This window comes from Rattus rattus, chromosome X (genome assembly GCF_011064425.1).
Source record: "Rattus rattus isolate New Zealand chromosome X, Rrattus_CSIRO_v1, whole genome shotgun sequence".
Classification (NCBI taxonomy): domain Eukaryota; kingdom Metazoa; phylum Chordata; class Mammalia; order Rodentia; family Muridae; genus Rattus; species Rattus rattus.
The window spans coordinates 18070139-18088386 of record NC_046172.1 but is presented as its reverse complement, the minus strand read 5'-3'; the positions used below and the strand labels follow the sequence as shown (position 1 = coordinate 18088386).

At 38.3% G+C, this 18248-nt stretch overlaps 1 protein-coding gene across 2 annotated transcripts; it reads left to right on the top strand.

Annotated features, from left to right (window-relative positions):
- Positions 1-1126: 1126 nt before the first annotated feature.
- Positions 1127-17698, top strand: LOC116888505. 2 transcript variants are annotated; one of them, XM_032889798.1, is made up of 4 exons: positions 1251-1602; positions 3370-3506; positions 6461-6538; positions 17428-17698. In XM_032889798.1, the coding sequence occupies exons 2-4, from the start codon at positions 3498-3500 to the stop codon at positions 17470-17472; spliced, it is 132 nt and encodes a 43-aa protein (XP_032745689.1). In that variant the 5' UTR covers positions 1251-1602; positions 3370-3497; the 3' UTR covers positions 17473-17698. The 2 variants fall into 2 exon arrangements, with proteins under 2 accessions (XP_032745688.1, XP_032745689.1); XM_032889797.1 differs by lacking the exon at positions 6461-6538 and having other exon boundaries at positions 1127-1602.
- The last annotated feature ends 550 nt before the right edge of the window (positions 17699-18248 follow it).

Sequence of the window (18248 nt, the reverse complement as noted above, 5' to 3'; positions counted from 1 at the left end):
CCCTCACTTTTTTTTTATTAGGATTTTCTGGTGCCGATGGTAGCAGTTGATACACTGATCCAGAAGGGCTTAACTGGGGGGACATATTGGAGGTAGGGAAGGCAAAAAAGGAAGTGATGTTCTTAGATTTTAATTTTTTAATTAAAAAAAAAAAACCTGTAGGACCTTTGAATTTTACCAAATATCTATTGGTACCTTCTTTATGTAAGAGGCTGCGCTGGGTGCTTGGAGGAAGGAAGCCATTTTAGAGGTGTGAGTTAGCTATGGCAGTAACTGGTTTAAATGGATTGTTCTTAATATGGTATCATTTTGCACATATATTATCATAGGTAGAAATCCAAATTTCAATACTTCAATTAATGAAATACATCAGAGTTTTTAAGAGGTGCAGTGTATGAAACGAGAGTTCTTGTGATATGATGGATTGATATTTCTCCATTAGAAAACAATGACTGTGGTAGTGGGAAAGTGTGGTTTTGCTTGTGAACAGGCAAGTGACATAGACATTAAGATTATAGAGTGTGATGCCTGTCAAAGAAATTCAGAAGCCTTTTCTCTGTTTTGTGCACCTTCTGATAACTGTTTCTAGCTTCTTACCATATAACATAGAATATAACATACCACAATAGTAAGATGAGTCATTGTTTTCCATAACCCTAAAAAAGAAAAAAAATCTTGCCAATTAAACATGGAGTGCCACCAGTTGTCTGTTTTCAAAGAGATCTTGGCTGTTGGATTGAGGAAAAATACAGTACGTTTTTAAGGATGACAAAAAATTTAAAATATGAAATAAACAGAGGTATTGGTTTGTATGACACATGATGAATTTATTGTGCATCCGTTTTCCACAATCGGCTTTCAATTTAACACTGTAATCAATAAGGCAGCATATTTGTACACAGCTTCTTAGATGGTTGTACCCCTTTCTTGGCTCTGTGATGTGCGTAAGTGACTGCAGTGCAAAACGCTTAATTTCTTTGGTTACAGCACTCCTGCGACCATCCCACACACCCATTCATTAACACGTGTGCAGTTGGCAAGTTACAGGCAAATTAGTATTTTTAAGATTAAATGGTTTAAAACTCTCCATATATCTAATTAAACTGTGGGAGAGATGTGCTGTGGAAAAGCATTTTTTAAATGTGCACTTTTTTGCATTCCGTTCTCGTAGAAAGGTTAAAATGGGCTGGGGTGCGGAGCGCCGAGGAGGCGGAGAAGGGATATACGTCTCAGGATACAGGAAATACGGTAACAGCGAAACCAGGAGGAAGCCAGCCCTGTGCCTGGAGGGGATCCGCCATCTCAGATCTCGGCCTTGCGCAGGGCCCACCAGAGGAAATTAACGCTCTGGTCCTGTCATACCTATGGGGGACCAACCTTGTGCCTCCGGGAGATCCACGCTCCCACCAGGAAACACGCGGGAACCCAAGCCTCCAAAAAAGCGCTGTGTCCTGGCTCCGCGGTGGGATTATCCTGAAGGGACTCCCAGTGGAGGTAGTACCACTCTCCCCTCGGCGCCTCCTCCGGCATCTACTGGACTCAAGTCGCACCCTCCTCCTCCGGAGAAGTAGTGAAATAGATTTTTTTCCCAGCCGAAATCAGGTCAGATTCTTTCTTTCTCATCTGGGACATCCAGGCTCTCTGAAACTTAATTGTACCTTTTCCCAGCTCTTCTCCGTTTTCCTGTTCTTTCCACAAATTTAAAAAGAAGAGAAACAAGTACAGGCGGCGAAAAGCCTTTCTTTCTTCCTTCCTTTCTTTTTTTTTAAAGTATGCTTGGATGAAATGGGTATTTGATTGCGTTGAGTATTTTCACATGAGTTACTTGTAATTTGTACAACTGCGGTGTTTTGATTTTCGTGACAGGCCAAGGTGTAGGGAGAGACAAGTAAACTGTTCACTGGTTGATAAATTAAAACTGTGTGGGGATTTACTATACTCTTCTATTTTTGTGTATATTGGAATTTTTTTCCATTTAAAAATGCTTAGCTCAAGTAAGGATGTACTCAAGGCCTAATGCCTGCACAGAGGAGACTGTGAAGAGAGCTTTGAGAAGTAGGTATTTTTTCCTGAGTAAGACGGGATTTAGTAAGTGAAGACAAGTTATAATATGATGATCGAACTCAAGTACCATAAAAATGTGCTTGTTCAAGGTATTCAGGAATCGTGGAGGGTAGAGATGGCTCTTGATGGAGCAAGAATGCCTGTTAGTCATCAAGAGCCATCCAAGAGGAAGGGGGGAGTCCATCAAGAACCATCAAAGAGGAAGGGGGAATTTGGGGTGGGCTTTAAAGGGTGACTGACATCTACCATATGGGTTGGGGGGCTTTTTAGGCCTAGTGTTTCCAGAATGAAAGCCAGAGGGCAAGATTGTTCTGGGGCAGCATGGCTGTAATTCTAAGTCTGTGAGGGAAGTGTGATACAGGGCTGTAGGCCTTGACTGTTTTGCTAAGAAGTACGCAGCAGTTTATTCTTGATGAACGAGTAGCATAGGAGATTTCCAAATAAGTACTATTTGTGTTTTTAGACTCTAATCCTTATTTTCATGAAACTAATAGCTAATCTGAATGAGGCTTATGTTAAAAAAAAAAAACAAGTTTGACTCAAGGCTCACAATTCCTTCTTCATCTTGTACCACAAATCTGTATGGAGTCCTTGCTGTGGTTAGGTCTTGCACTGGGAGGTGTGGAGGATAGGTGACCAAATCATAGCCAGAGGAAAATACTTACATGAGCTAGTCCATGAATAACAGTGAGGATTGTGAACGTTCTGGGTGTCAGGTTTGTTGGTAAAGCATAAAAAAATGGAGTCCCATTTCACCTCAAACCGGGTGATTGTCATTCCAATAGGCCGGTCCTTCCCTCCTTTTTTTTTTTTAACCTCTATTCAAAGGGAAAATGTGGTAATTTAAATGGCAATAGGGAAAGAAATGCTTACCTAGAAAACAAAGGGGGCTATTCAGGGCCTGAAGTGCTTAAAGAGCTAAGTAATTTCTCCCCTGTGATTTAAAGCATACACAATTGCGTTGGAGGATACTTGTTGAATTTGTGTGGGTGCCATCTTTTTCTAAAGGATTCACATGCTTGCATTTAACCACAGCTCCACTAAAGGATGCTTGTATAGGCCTATAAGTTGCCACAAGTTGTGAGACACTTAAGTGGCCACGTTGAGATTTGATTACAAAAGAAAACGCTTGGTTCCAGAATTGATGCTGTCAGCTGCTATGCAGAATACACTCCCTCATTCTGTGTACCCAATTATTTAATACGAATGCGCCATTGAGCTGGGAGCTGAAAAGGCCCAGGGAAAATGAGACAGACTACAAGTGATAGAAGAAAAAGGATTTCACCTTCTTTTCTTGTTTTTCAGTCTGTGAGGGATTGCAGTATGGCTCCATTTCCTTGGTGCGTTTGTAAAATAGTTTACCCATTGAAGACCATGAAGATTCTTTCCAATGCTACCCTGCTTTTGCTGGTGTCCTGCACCCGGAAGTTGTGATGCTAAAGGTAATCTTTTTTTTTTTTTTAAATAAAAATGCACACAAAGGAGGAAAAGATAATGGCATGTTCAAAAATAATCAGACAAAACCCAAAAAAGCCAGCAGTAATGATAAACTGAAGTGTTTTCTGTAGTGTATGAAACTGTATGCACTAAAAACAACTACATGATCTGTAAAGCAGTTTAGAAAATGTACTGCTGACTGATTATAGTTTCTGTGCTTACTGGAAAGTAAGCATTTTTAAACCCCATTTTCTAATTTTTGCTAGTAAAGGGGAAAATGGTGGGTACTTTTATACCAATTTTATAACAAGTATCCTTTCTGAATTATTATGTTTTTCTAGTAATAAGCTGATTTTTGAATTATATTGTAATGTCTCTGCCTTTCTTTCTAATGTGTGGTTTTTTTAGTTTGTCTAAGAAAACTAGTTGTTTTTTTTTTTTTCAAGACAGGGTTTCTCTGTGTAGCCCAGGCTGTCCTGGAACTCACTCTGTAGACCAGGCTGGCTTTGAACTCAGACATCGACTGTCCCTGCTTCCTGAGTGCTGGGATTAAAGCCACTGCCTGGCTAGGAATTACTCTGTATTCCTAGCTTGCTCAGAGGATTTATTGTGAATGGGTATGGAATTTTTTGTTTTGTTTTCACAAAATAACTTGTATCTACTTGCATAAGTATATTTTCCTCATTCCTATGACAATGTGATGATAAATGACAATAATTTTTAACAAATGTCCTTATTTTGATTTTTAATAAGACTTCCACATTCTTTGGGGGTAGGGGGCAGGGCAAATATTGGGCTTTAGGACTTGAGCACTTTTTGTCTTTTGCTTGGTTGGGTTTTTGTTGTTGATGCTATTTTGTTTGGAGACAAGAGGTGTTACTGGGACCTGATCACATAGGCTGCCTGCTCACCTGGCCCAAGTGATCAGCCTTCCTTAGCACTGTGATGGGACGCCTGGAGGCCGTGTCCAGCTAGAGGTAGAACTTTTAGGTCTATGGGCTTGTATAGTAAGCAGTTTACTTACTGAGCCATCTCTCCAGCCAGCCCTGCTTTCTCTCTTGGTCATTTTATTGATATTTTTCTTCTAGTTTCCTCTTGTTTGTTCTTTCTCTAATTTAGTGGATTGGGCTCTAGCTGATTAATATTTCTTTTCTAAAATGAAAGGTTAAAACTACAAATTATTCTCTACAGCTGGTAAGAATTTCACAGGTTTGTATATATTATTTTGTTATTATATTTCAACAATTACTACTTTATAATGTGTCTAATGAATTTTTTAAATTTGGGCATGTCATTGTATGGGCGTTTTGTCTGTCTGTATGTATGTACCATGTGTATGCCTGGTACCTATAGATATCAGAAGAGAACATCAGATCCCCTGGAACTGGAGTTACAGATGGAGTTGTCATGTGGGTCCTGGAACATGTACCCCATCCTCTGTAAGAGCAACAAGCACTCTTTAACCTCTGACTCCTCTCTAGTCCCAGTCTATGACATTTTTATTTTGTTTTTTTAAGTTTATATTTATTTATGTATTCTTTTAAACATAAAATCATTAACCAAATTATAATTAAATCTACTTTAAGGTATAGTCCTTTATTATTATTTTATTTTGGTTTTCTTTATGTAGCCCTGGCTATCCAAGAATTTGCTCTATAGACCAGGCTGACCTTAAACCACAGAGATTGCCTACCTCTGCCTCCTGAGTACTAGGAACAAAGGCATCATGCACCACTACTGCTCAGCTTTTTAATCCTTCTTGCAGCAAAAAAGCAATGTATATACTTTCTGTTCATCTCAATAGAGTTTCGTAATATAAAACTTTTCTTGCCAGGTATGGTGCTGCATGCCTTAAATTTCCAGTATCCAGGAGGCAGAGACAGGTGGATTTCTAAGAGTTTGAGACAGTCTAGTTTACATAGTGAGTCAGGCTAGCCTGGGCTACATAATGACAGCTTGTCTACAAACAAAACAAAAACCAAAAGCTTTTTTTTCTTTCCTTAAATGCAAAAAATCATGGTTAGGATGTTTATTGATGAATTGAAGTCCTTGGTTAAACTATGAGGATAGTGTAGAACCTTACCCTTTATACCCTTTATTATGTATCAACTAATGTCTTGCCACATATGTTCTACTATTCTCTTTCATTTTGCCACCTAAGAATTCGCAGCTGTATTTCTGCTTTTCTTACTTCTTCACTGTGTTTACTTGGACAAATACTTTCTCATACATCGCTTGTTTTCTTAATTGAAGTTGCAATCCAGGATGACCTGAGGTTTTGTTTGTTTGTGTCTTTCCAGTCCTTGATCAGGAATTGTCTTCAATTTCCTCAATATTCTTTGCCTTTGTTGACATTGACAATTTTTCAAAACAAAAAGACGTATTTTGTAGGGGGCTCCTCGGTTTAGATGTGTGTGTGTCATTTCCCCATTTTGATACTTTGATAATGTGTGTTGGCAGGAAGACCACAGAAGTTACATTCAGGGTTTCTGGAACTCAAACTCAGAGCTTGCTCATGATACACATGTCATGTCAACATTGATTTCTTGGCTAAGTTGTTGGGGTTCTGCTAGATTAACCCACCGTTTTCGCTTTGCTGTCAACCATTTTGCCATGAATACTTGGAGACTGTAACTTTGCTGTTTATTGTCACACTATCTTCTGTATTTTTGCATCTGTTCATTATTCTTGACTAAATGTTTTTACTGTGACTACAAAAAGAATGCTTCAAGCTCCATCTTTGTTTTTACTGAATCTTCACTAGTTTATATTCTACCCGAAGAGAAAGCTTTTCTCCATTTTTATATTTAGACATCTAAGTTTTTATGTTATTTCGTTAATAGCCTTTTGCTATCATAATTATTTTATTCAGTTTGTCGTCTCTATCCTTTGTCATGCTTACCATTCTTTGACAGATATTCAGACTTATTTTAACATTTCTTTTCTTCCTTACTTTCAGGCTCATCTTATATTTTCTACCCCATTGACCATTTCTCTATTTGACTGGGCCACTGGGAGACCGTATTTACAAACTGAGGTGTGGACTTATGGATTTTTTTAATCTTTCGTTATTTCACATTTAATTTCAAAGTGCAAACATTGTTTCATATTTGTTGAAATTTGCCTTATGTCTTAAGAGAACATAATCACTACTGTTTCTTGTGTGTTTGTAAAGGGTTTATATATTCTAACTGTTCTATATAAGGGTCTATAAATATCTGCTAAATGTGCTACTTTGTTGTGTAAAACTTTTATATCTGTAGTAAAGTATAGGACACATCTTTTATCATTTGTGATCCTTTTTTAAAAATCTTTTTTTAAAACCTAGTTTATTTGCTAGCAATATGGGTACAGCAGGTCCACATTTTAGGAAATGGAGTTTCTTTTTCAGTTCTTTCATCTAGGCACCTTTTTATTGAGACCAGGTCTCCCTATGTAGCCCTGGGTAGCCCAAAACTCACTTTGTAGAAGACCAGGCTGTCCTTGAGCTCACAGTGATCCACCTGCCTCTGCCTCCTGAGTACTGGAAAGGTATACACTACCATGCCTACCCCATTCAATATTTTTTAGATGACATTTTATTTGTTTATTCTTTTTTGTGTCCATGTGTGATTGGGGTACATGCATATGTGTGTGGGCATATATTCTATGGTTTATTTGAAGTGAGAGGTGGTATGTTAAGAAACATGTTTTTTCCTTCTAACTGCTGGGTCCTGAGAATCAAACTCACCTCTTTGTGAGGTTTGATGGTTAGAGCCTTTACCTCCTGAGCCATCTTGCCCAGCCTACCTATACCCTATTTTGTTTGTTGTATTTTTTAGAAATCACTCGGACAAAAATGTGAATGCAATGATTTGTTTCTGAATTTACCAATAAGATTTATATTTAATATAAGGATAAACTGTCTAAATACCTTTTTCCTTTTTATATGTTTAAACTCTTTCGTATGCAATCTGTTTGTAGTTTACCTATAAAGTCTCTATTTATATACATACATATATTCATACATATATATGCACTTTTGCTAACCATATTTCATCCTTAAATATGTCTTCAAATATCTGAACAACAAGGTCATTGGTATTACTGCAGTATTGTTATGTAAAATATTTTATACACCAAATTTTTGTAACAATGCCCTGTGTTGCCTTCATTTGTTTATATCATCATGTGTTACATTTAATTATCATAAATCTTTGGTCCTCTAAACTCTACAATAACATTTGTCCTTATTCTGATTTTCATTTTTTATGACATGGGCATTCTTGTGGCCAGGTAGTTATCCTGTATATGTCCACAATCTGGGCTTGCGTGATAGGTTCATTTTACCATGCATAACTTAGGCAGTTTTACCCAGAAGACCACATAGCTGATGCTCTAACTTTCCTGTTACATTGCATGAGGATATGCCAGATGGTAGTTTTATCACAAGGATCTTGATGCTTTTGGAAATTTCATGGATAGCTAGGCCAGCCCTTTTTTCTTATTCTTTCATATGTAGTTTTAGCCTTTGGGACACACATAAAATTATAGTTTATATTTAATACCATATTCTTCTTCTTGGTTCTCTCTTTGCAGAAGCAGTCAGCATTAAAAGGGGTTATTATATTTATTCTGACTTCTTGTTTTCCTGCTTCAAATTGTATATTTAGATTGGCTTGTTGTCAGGAGTTTTTTTTTTGTTTTTGTTTTTGTTTGTCTGTTTTTTAAGCAGCCCCATGCATAGTCACTTTTCAAGGAGATTGGTCTCTTTTTTTCACATTTTTTGGGTAAACATGTACCAATTTCTTGTCACATAGCTTTGACTGGCTTGGTAACTCCCGTTGTACACAAGACTGATCTGAAACTCAGTATCTATTTACCTCTGCCTCCTGAGTTTTGAGATTAAAGCCATGTGCCTCCAAACCCTGCCCACTCCTCTTTTCTGGCTATATATTATATTCCCTTGCCTTCCTTAATTTATTATGAATTTGGGGCTTGAAACAGCTTCATTGTATTATACAGCTGTAGTCAGAAGTCTGGTGTAAGTTTCATCTGATTAATTGAAGTGCTGGCCAGCTGCATTCCTTTCCAGAGGCTCTAGAAGAGAAGTTGTTTTCTGCTTCTTAAGTTGTTGGCACAATTGAATTCCTTACAAATGCAAGAGTAAGATCCCTGTTTTCATGGTGGATGTCTGCTATGGGTGTTCCCAGCACTTAGAATCCCTTTGTTCATGAACCTCTTTCACTGTCTCCAAAGCCAACTGCAGGTTGAATCCCTCTCACACTTAAAACTTCTCTATTTCCTATTCTCATCCCTCCTCTCTCTGACTCAGAGAAGGAAAGGGCTTAAGTGTTTAAATATACATCCAGTCAGAGTATGTCGCAAGTTAATCCAGAGGAAATTCTTCTCTCTTGAAATCCATAACCAAATTACGTCTCCAGAGTTCTTTTACCTTGTAAATTGATAGTCACCAGTTCTGGGAATTATGACATGAACTCCTTTATGCAGCTGTTATTCTGCTTTTCACACATTCCATTATAGCAGTTAACTATGACCCAACACTTTACATTCCTTTATATATTTCCACACATTCCATTATAGCAGTTAACTATGACCCAGCACTGTACACTCCCTTATACATTTCCACACATTCCATTGTAGCAGTTAACTATGACCCAGCACTGTACACTCCCTTATACATTTCCACATGTTCCATGATAGCAGCTAATTATAACCCAGTGTTTGATCATTCTTTCATTCAACCAACATAAATAGCTTTAAAAACATATTATGATAAAATTACCATCTGATACATCCTCATGCAATATGATAGGAAAGTCAGAGCATCAGCTATGTGGTCTTCTGGCTAAAACTGCCTAAGTTATGCACGATAAAATGAACCTATCACACAAGCCCATGTGTTATATTACAGACATTGTACCAGGTGCCAATACTGCAAAAAATAAGATGACATAAACTCGTTTGGTAAGTTCTGTAGGGATTGGCACATAATGCTGGAAGAGAATGTAAGAGGCCTTGATTAGAAGTACCGGGATTCTTTTGTGTGGATCAATGTCTATGCTGGGTCTTAACAGGTAGTCTTAGTATTAAGGTGGAAAATGGTAAAAGGATGTATTAGTTTTCTGTTTCCTGGGATGTAGGGATGAACCCATTGAGTAATGTGAAACATGAATACGAAGACTTGTGTTCTATACTAGTTTCCAGATAAATCAAGAAGAAATAGAAAGTCATTAAAAACGTTTAAGGAAAGCCAAGTTTTGGAGAGAGAGGCAGGTGGGCTTTTGTGATTTCAAGACCAAATTGATCTATATAGTGAGGTCCTGCTCAAAAAACCCCAAAAGCCAAAACCAAAAGAAAACAGAAAAACATACAACAACAAAGTAAACCTTTAAGGGGAGTGCTATGTTCACATGTCCACCCTAATTCTCCAACTTCTGCTTTGAAGAAGCCAAGACTTGTTCTATCTTTGTAATTATCTTTATTTTGGATCCCAGTATTTGTATTTACTTGCACAGGTAAGGTATCAAAATAGTAGACACACTCTGAAATCTCAGTATTGCTAAATTCCACCTTGTTGATTGGGAAAACCAGTAGCATGAACAAAGAACTTGGCTGTTCTTACCACCCCCCCTTATAGAAAAGAGATTCTTTTCTCATACAATATATCCTGAGTATAGTCTCCCCTCCATCTACTTCTCTCAGTTCCTCCCTTACTCCCTGGATCCACTCACTTTCTGTTTCTGTAGAAAAGTTCAAGCTTCTAAGAGGTAACAGCAAAACATAAACTAAAATGCAGCAAGACAAAACACAAGCTAGCATATCGAAGTCGGACAGGACAGACCAATAGAAGGAAAAGAGCCCAAGAAAAGGCAGAAAGAACCAGAGATCCTACTAGTTCCCACACTTAGGAACCCCATAAAAACATTAAAAAATGAAAGCCATAATATATAAGCAGAGGACCTGGTTCAGACCTGTGCAGGCCCTGAGCTTGCTGTTTCAGTCTCTGTGAGTTCAGATGAGCTTTGTTCCTGTTGATTCAGAGGGTCCCATTCTCCTGGTGTCCTCCATCTCTTCTGGTTCTTATATTCTCTCTGCCTTCTCTTCTGCAGGCTTCCCTGAACTCTGAGGGATGGGATTTGGTGGATACATCCTGTTTAGAGCAGGCTGTCTCAAGGTCTCTCACTCTATGGGTAATGTCGAGCTGTGGGTCTCTGTGTTCCCATCTGCTGTAGAAAGAAGCTTCTTTGATGATGGCTGAGCAAGCTCTGATCTAGGAGTATAGGACAACATCATTGGGAGCCATTTTATCACCTTTTTTTAAAGACCATTAGGAAAGATCCTGTGGAAATTCCTAAACAACAAAGGCTGTCGCCATGACAGTAAGTTGCTCTCCACAAACTGACAGCAAGACCTCATTCCTGGAGACAAACCCCATACAATTCATTGAACATGGAGAGGTCTAGCTGGTGCCTACATTGAACCTTCAGCCTTGTGTTCTAGTATCTCTTGTTTGAGAAGGTACTCTGAGGCTACCAAAGGAGAAATGTATACAGCAACCCAGCCCTAAAACCTTTGATCTACAGTCTATTTTGGCTTCAAGATACGGTAGTGCGATTCTGGCACAAAGCTTGTGGGAGTGACCAACCAATGTCTGGTTTGCCTGAAAAGTTCATTTCATGAGCTGGAACCTTACCTGGTACTACTTAGGTGACCAAGAACCAGAGATTAGATAACTCAGGGACCTGGGGTAAAACCAGATTATACTTTTTTTGTTTGTTTAAGTACACTGAAATTTGAAGTTCAATTTGGGGACCTAGCCATCTCTGTCCCATAAAGTGTGCTGATGACATAAGAACGGCAGAATTAAGTCTCATCTTTTGTCATCTTTAGGTCTTTCAGGTCTATGGCTGGATCAATGCCCTTGTACTTATTAAAGGGCTGTCGCATAAACAAAGAGGCCTTTTGGTATTGTGAACCTTACAAGAAGGAGAGAGTTTGTATTGTCTTTTCACTGCATATGTGAGTTACTGCCCATTAAAAAGGACTGGATCCAGGAAACATTCACTTAGCCCATTCTTTCCTTTCCGGCTCATACTTACCCTCCTCTGCCTTTCTTATGATTCAGAGCTCTCAATTGCTTTAGAAGACAGTGTAAGACAGAGGAAATGCTCTAAAAAGAGATCATGGGCCTTTGAGGTATTTGGTGACCTTTTGTGGTGCTCACTCATAGATGAGATGCTCCTTTCTTCTACCATCTAGATGCCTTTCTTGGCTGGTTGACTAGGCCCAAGATGGCATAGCCTTGAGCTGAATTTACAGGGCTATTAGAAAGTAAGCCTATAGCAAATTTATGGTTAATCTAGTCCTGGGTCCAGCAGCTTATGCTGTAGAGTGTAGGACTATGATTTGAATCTTCTTAATGTGGTCCAGTGTGTGTGTGTGTGTGTGTGTGTGTGTGTGTGTGTGTGTGTGTGTGTGTGTGTGTGTGTGTGTGTCTGTGTGTGTGTGTGTGTGTGTGAGAGAGAGAGAGAGAGAGAGAGAGAGAGAGAGAGAACTGTGTGTGTATGCATTGTGTGCATTTTTAAGATTAAATTATTTATTATATATAAGTACACTGCAGCTGTCTTCAGACACACCAGAAGATCAGATTTCACTTACAGATGGTTGTGACCCACCATGTGGTTGTTGGGATTTGAACTCAGGACCTCTGGAAGAACAGTCAGTGCTCTTAAACACTGAGCCATCTCTCCAGCCTTGTGTGTATGTTTTAACTTTAAATTTTTTGTTCTTGTAAGGGCAGGAGCCAAGGAAAATGGAGGGCCAGAGAGAGGGAAAGTTAGCTGGCTGCTTGAACAGGATTCCTATAAGACCTCTAGCCCTCTAGTCCCTAGTTTCTTAGCCCCTTGCTCTGTAAGTACTTTCTTGGCCTTTACTAGAGGTTAGAAAGATTCCAGGGCCACATCAATAGGCAGACAGGGTAAGAGTTTTTAGCTATGATTTGTAATCTGTGTCTACCCAGAGGAAAGTGTAGGTGGAGTCAATCAAGCAAAAGATCTGGGGTGAACCCAAGTGGAAAGCCAAGAGTAAGTGCCAACATACGTCTCCTGGCTGGCACATTGCCTGTGCTTATCACAAGAAAAGTGACGGCATCTTGGTTCCACTGCTTGGGGGCACTGTGAAAAAGGAGAGGAAGACTTGGCGATAGACTCCAACTGGTAGGAACTGCCAAGCAAAAATGCCTCACCACCATAACCTCTCATTGTTCCTGTGAGGAAAGGAACCACCTGGTCCAGCATGCCTGTAGCTCTCAGGATTGCATACATTGTAGATCTTCACAAAGGACACCAATGTCAATGGCCTCAGTGCCTATATCACTGGCCAGTGACTAAGCCCCATTTTTGGCCTGAATGCTGCTGCCTATGTTGTCGTGGGGCTTCTAGAGTGCCTATTGGTCCTGTGGGTCATGCTGATATACAGGCTTCTTTCTGGGTAGTGCCTCTGACTCAAGATGAGATGGATCTGGTTTGGCCTGAGTCTGCTCAGCCTAGCTGTCCTTGTTCACTATCATGCCTAATGTCATGGTATTTGGCAGAAGACAAATACCATTGCTGCCTGGGCCTTTTAGACACTATTTCCTCTGGAGGACAAATGACAGTCAATCCTTTCTCTATGCATACCAAGGACATGCACCTCTGTTATTTTGCTCGCTGAGGTAAGAGCTATAGGGCAGTGCCTTTGGAGGTGATGGTTTATAACACTAAGTGCTTTAAGAACAATGCTGGTGTTTTCTTCAATATGGTCAACCCAGCACTTGGTCTTCATTTGTACCTTCTTAGAAGTGTAGGCCACACCAGGAATGCACAGAGCTTCAGGACAAATTTGACAATTTCCCTCCTGGTGTGTTCCCTCACTGTTCTGTGAACTGTTTGACTTGAGAAAGAAGCATTCTGTGCATTTGTTACTGGGAGAAGAGTAACAATTCACTCTGGTGAAACCAAAACTAAACACACAGGCAGGAGTCATTCCTGTTTGTCACTTGACTGTGGGAGGTCTCCTAATCTCTGCTAGTTTCAAGGGTACCACTTGAACCCTGGGAGATGAGAGGACAAAAAGTAGTACAGGGATCTGGACAAGCAAGTAGTGAATTACCCTGTTTCAATGCCACATGGTGCTTTTGAAAAATCATTTAATGTGATCTCTGCGTGCTTTAGTGGGTCTTGTCCTGCTTTTGAAAGGCACTCTAAAGCATACCTTGTACCCTTTTCTATTTCTTTCACTCCACATATTTTTTGTGTACATTGATTCTTTTTTTACCTTTTTTTATTTTAGAATAAAATACTTTGTCTGATTTGTTCATATTGCCTGTGTATGTTGACATTTATTTGTTATGCACAAAAGTTTTTCACTAGTGTATCAGCCACAATATGTTTTTTAACCCTTTTTTTCTTTGCTTGTTTTGTGTTGTTTCTCTGGGCATTATTGGTTTGCAAGTGTATAGACTTTTTGAAGAACATAATAAAATATTAAAACATTAGTGCATAAGATAATGCATCATAGTTTAAACATATAGTTTATTGATAGAAAACATGAATCCTTGGGTTGGCTTCATAGTGCCACAAAGCCTCCTAAAACATAAATACAGGACCCAGTGTATCATACTGCAAAATATTCTATTTGGGAAGAAAATATAAGTCTGTTCAGCAGTTTAGTGTAACCTTTACTAAGGCTTCCTATGGGATTTTAAGTCTAATTTCTTTTAAATAGCATCTTGCTGTGGAACCCAGGCATAGCTGGAATTCACTACAGTATCCAGGTTGATTTCAGACTCCTGATCCTCCTACATTTAACTCCCAAGTGCTAGGATTCCAGTCATGTGTCACCACACCCTGCTTATATTTCGTTTCTAAATGTGAAGTACTAGATTTTTAAAGAGCTAAAGGTAAATTATTTTAAAATTGTTTATATAACCTCATAATTGTGCTGATACATAACTACCAAATATGTTTATTTCAAATTTCATAAATTTAAAGTATAAGCTACTGATTTTTTCTGAGGCCTGCCTAAACATGTAGACAATGAATTATCATACCTGTTTTAAGAGAATATAGTTGGCCCTCTATTAAAGGCTCTGAATCTGTGGATTCAATTAGCCCCATCCCAGATCCACAATATTCCTTTGTTGCTGTGGTTGTCCTATACTATATTACTGAATCTGTGATCAGTTTGCTTATAGACTTTTATAAGACAACTTAAACAATATAACAACTATTTACATATTATTCATATTGTTTTAGCCATTATAAGTAATCTGTGGTATTTTATATGACAATGTAAACATGCATGTCATTTATATAGAAAGACAATGGCATTTTATATAAGGGAATTAAGTATCAGTAGAGTGTCAACTATTTCCTGGAAGATACTTAGGGAGTTTTGAAATTTGGTTTGCGTCACGATCCAATAGACTGAGAATATATTTGAATATTTATGAAAACAATTGGAAAGAAGCTCAGTACCCTTTATTTGGAGAATTATTGATTAAATTATAGAATCTTATGGCATACTGTTAGACACATATTCAAAAGATCATGTGAAATCTGTGTACTACATATGAGATACTAAGTAATGAAACTTGTATAATAATGTGTAATATGTAAACTCATTTTAATAGCAAATAGTAAGTTCATATATCTGTTTATGATGGTTACAAAAAATATGGAGCATGTATTCTAGACTACATCTGTCAATCTGCAGAGACTGGGAATGGGGCTTATTGGAAAAAAAATTGCTAAACTTTGTTTTGTTTTGTTTTGTTTTGTTTTAGACAAAGGTTCTCATTTAGTCCAGGCTGACTTTGAACTCCTAATCATTCTGTCTCCACTTTCCAAATAATGAGATTCCAGGAATGCCTGCACCATCACGCCCAGCTTCCAATATTGTCTTTATATATTTTATATTTTACTACTATACCTATGTTAAAATAGTTTTTATAAAACGTCCAAACTTGTATATAAAGAAAGAAATCATAACAAACTTGGAGAGAGTTGATATGCACTCCGGTTACATTAAAACCCATACAAACATGTATAATGGATAATTCATTAACTATTTCTAATAACATATGCAACAGTCTTGTCTTTTAGTACAAAAACATGACTTAAACAATTGATCAAAGAATAGGCAGGTCATAGAAGACAGATCGTATATGGTCAGCCATGAAGAATGACTGCATTCTTTACTGGAAGTTTAACAGTGATTAAATCTGTTGAGATCAAGCTAAACATATAAGAGGAGACACACTCATTACTATCATAAATCAACTGTGAACTTTTCCTAATCTGTACTAACTATATCATACTCAATGCCATTCAGCAATGGAATCATTAAATTAATTAACATTGTCATATAAAGTAATATTTATAAGACCAATGAAATATTGAGGTATATCCATTTTTATAAAGAAAGTGAGCTGGGCATGGTGGTACACACCCATGATCCCAGCACTTGGGAAAGAGAGACAGGAGGGAAATCCCAAGTTTGCAAATTCACTTTTAGTTCGTTCTGTTTGTGGTAGTCAAAATTCTTGGGAGATGGCTCAGTGGGTAAAGTGCTTGCTGCATGAGTGTGACGTCCCGAGTTCGAATCCCCATAAACCAGGTAAAACTTGAGTGTGGAACCACACATCTGTAATCCCAGCACTCCTACGGCAAGATGGGAGGTGAAACGGGAGAATCCTTGGAAGCTTGTGGGCCAGCTAGCCTGGCATCCGCACCTGTGAACAACAAAAGACCATTTGTCAGACAAGGTGGAAGGTGAGATTATCTTCTGACACCCACATGTGCGCCGTGAAGCATGTACACTCACATGAATGCATGTGCATATATACATGCATGTACATGTGCACACTCATATACCCTATATATACACACAAAAAGACTTGAAGCATTTTAACAGTATCAGCATTTTTACATGTATGTATCCGGACCTGTGTTTGATTTGTGGAGTTTATGAAAGTGGTCCTACATATGAATAAATTGACTTCATTGTTTTTCATAAGTAAAAGTTGCAATCATACTTACTTGCCACTCAGCAAAGGAATAATTTAATAGATAATATTGTCATATAGCATTTTAAGACCACTGCAGTAATGAGGTGAGCTGATTTTTATAGAGAAATCTCATTAAGGGAGCTGGGCATGGTGGTACGCACCCATAATAATCCCTGCACTTGAGAAACAGGCAGGAGGGCAACTTTGAGTTTGAGCTTAGCTTTGAGTTGTACAATGATAGTGAGATTCTATCACAGAGAGAACCATCTGGAACTTAAAATTTAGTAAAGAAGTATATAAATAGCTGATCGCATGTGTATTTTAAGCTTCAAATGTAAAAATAGTTTTGTTGTAACCACTATGTATGTATACGTAGATTTAAAGGCTTAGACAGTGGCAAAGAAGTCATTGATACTGGTGTTTTCATCTGGAGATGGAGGGAAGACTGAGGTATAAGGTCTAAGGTATACGGTCTAAGGGTGGCAACAAGAGGATTGTTAGCTATGTCTCAGTATGAATTTTCTAAAGAATGTAAGAGTTAGTCAAGAGCAATAAAGCAACTGGGCCCAGGTGATTGATGATGGATATACAGAAAAGCAAGAGCCACTGAAGGATGCATCCCAGCCATCTTCCCGGAGAATACTGTGCTTAGAGTAGCAGAAACGTCTGATCTAGTTGACGCAAAAGACTCTTTCCCCCACATCCAAATCCATTAGGTACTAAGCACTTTTAGGTTATCAGTATCCTATGATCTGTTTCTGCCATGATCTGCTTAGAAGGGAATTTCTAAATATTGTCTTCTGAACACATCTATTTGACTGTATACTTGTATCTCTCATTGTAAATGAATATCCTTCTCTTTTTATATCTTTCAGTATTATGATGTAATGACTGTGATTTCACCTCCAGAATTTGGATGACTCTAGGACATGGGCAAGATCAGGTTGTAGACTTCTAGGACTGAAGGCCATGGTGTGTGTGGATCATGGTCAACTCACCAAAGCAAGTAATGTCCTTGAGATGACCCTGCAGAAGCTTGTCATTGCTCTCTTTTGTTGACACCCAGTCTTTGCTGTATTACATTAAAGTTGCATAAATCCATTAATGTCCAAATAAATTGTGTCTTATGACAACGTTAGAGCTATATGACTATTATCTACCACGTTTTGAAGTTTGAACGGTAAATGTTCCATACAAATCCTAAATATAAAATATTACTAAAATTCATCCCCAAATCGGACCTTCTTCCTACAGATGGCCATCTAATCATCACTGCAGTGTGACTATGGCAGAAATAGCATGGGTAGGTAAAATATTCAAAGAGGTTGCCAGTAACCTGCACCTTACTGCCAATATGTTTATGCCTGTCAAATTAATCCTCATCCTGTAGGCCACATTCTTAACTATTCTCTTGGTCAAGATGGTTGCGGACTCTTTCTAATTTGGCACGTCTAGAATGGACAGAATTAAACAATATCCTAAATATAAACATTTATAAGTATTATGTGGAAAAAACACACATAGGATGGGGGAAACTTTTCATCGAGAGCATTCTTACACTTTGCAGAATGAACAAATCGTGTATTAATTATTCATGAATTAGGGATTTAAGGGTTAAGGATGTAACTGAATGGTAAAGCCCTTGCCTAACATATGCAAGCCCCTGGATTTAATCCTTCAAACTGCCAGGACCTAA

Excerpts from the sequence above, each read along its gene's own strand:
- LOC116888505 (XM_032889797.1), top strand. The coding sequence starts at position 1,141 with ATGTGCACTTTTTTGCATTCCGTTCTCGTAGAAAGGTTAAAATGGGCT. Across the intron at positions 1,603-3,369 it reads TTTTTCCCAGCCGAAATCAG|TCTGTGAGGGATTGCAGTAT; the intron begins GTCAGATTCTTT and ends CTTGTTTTTCAG.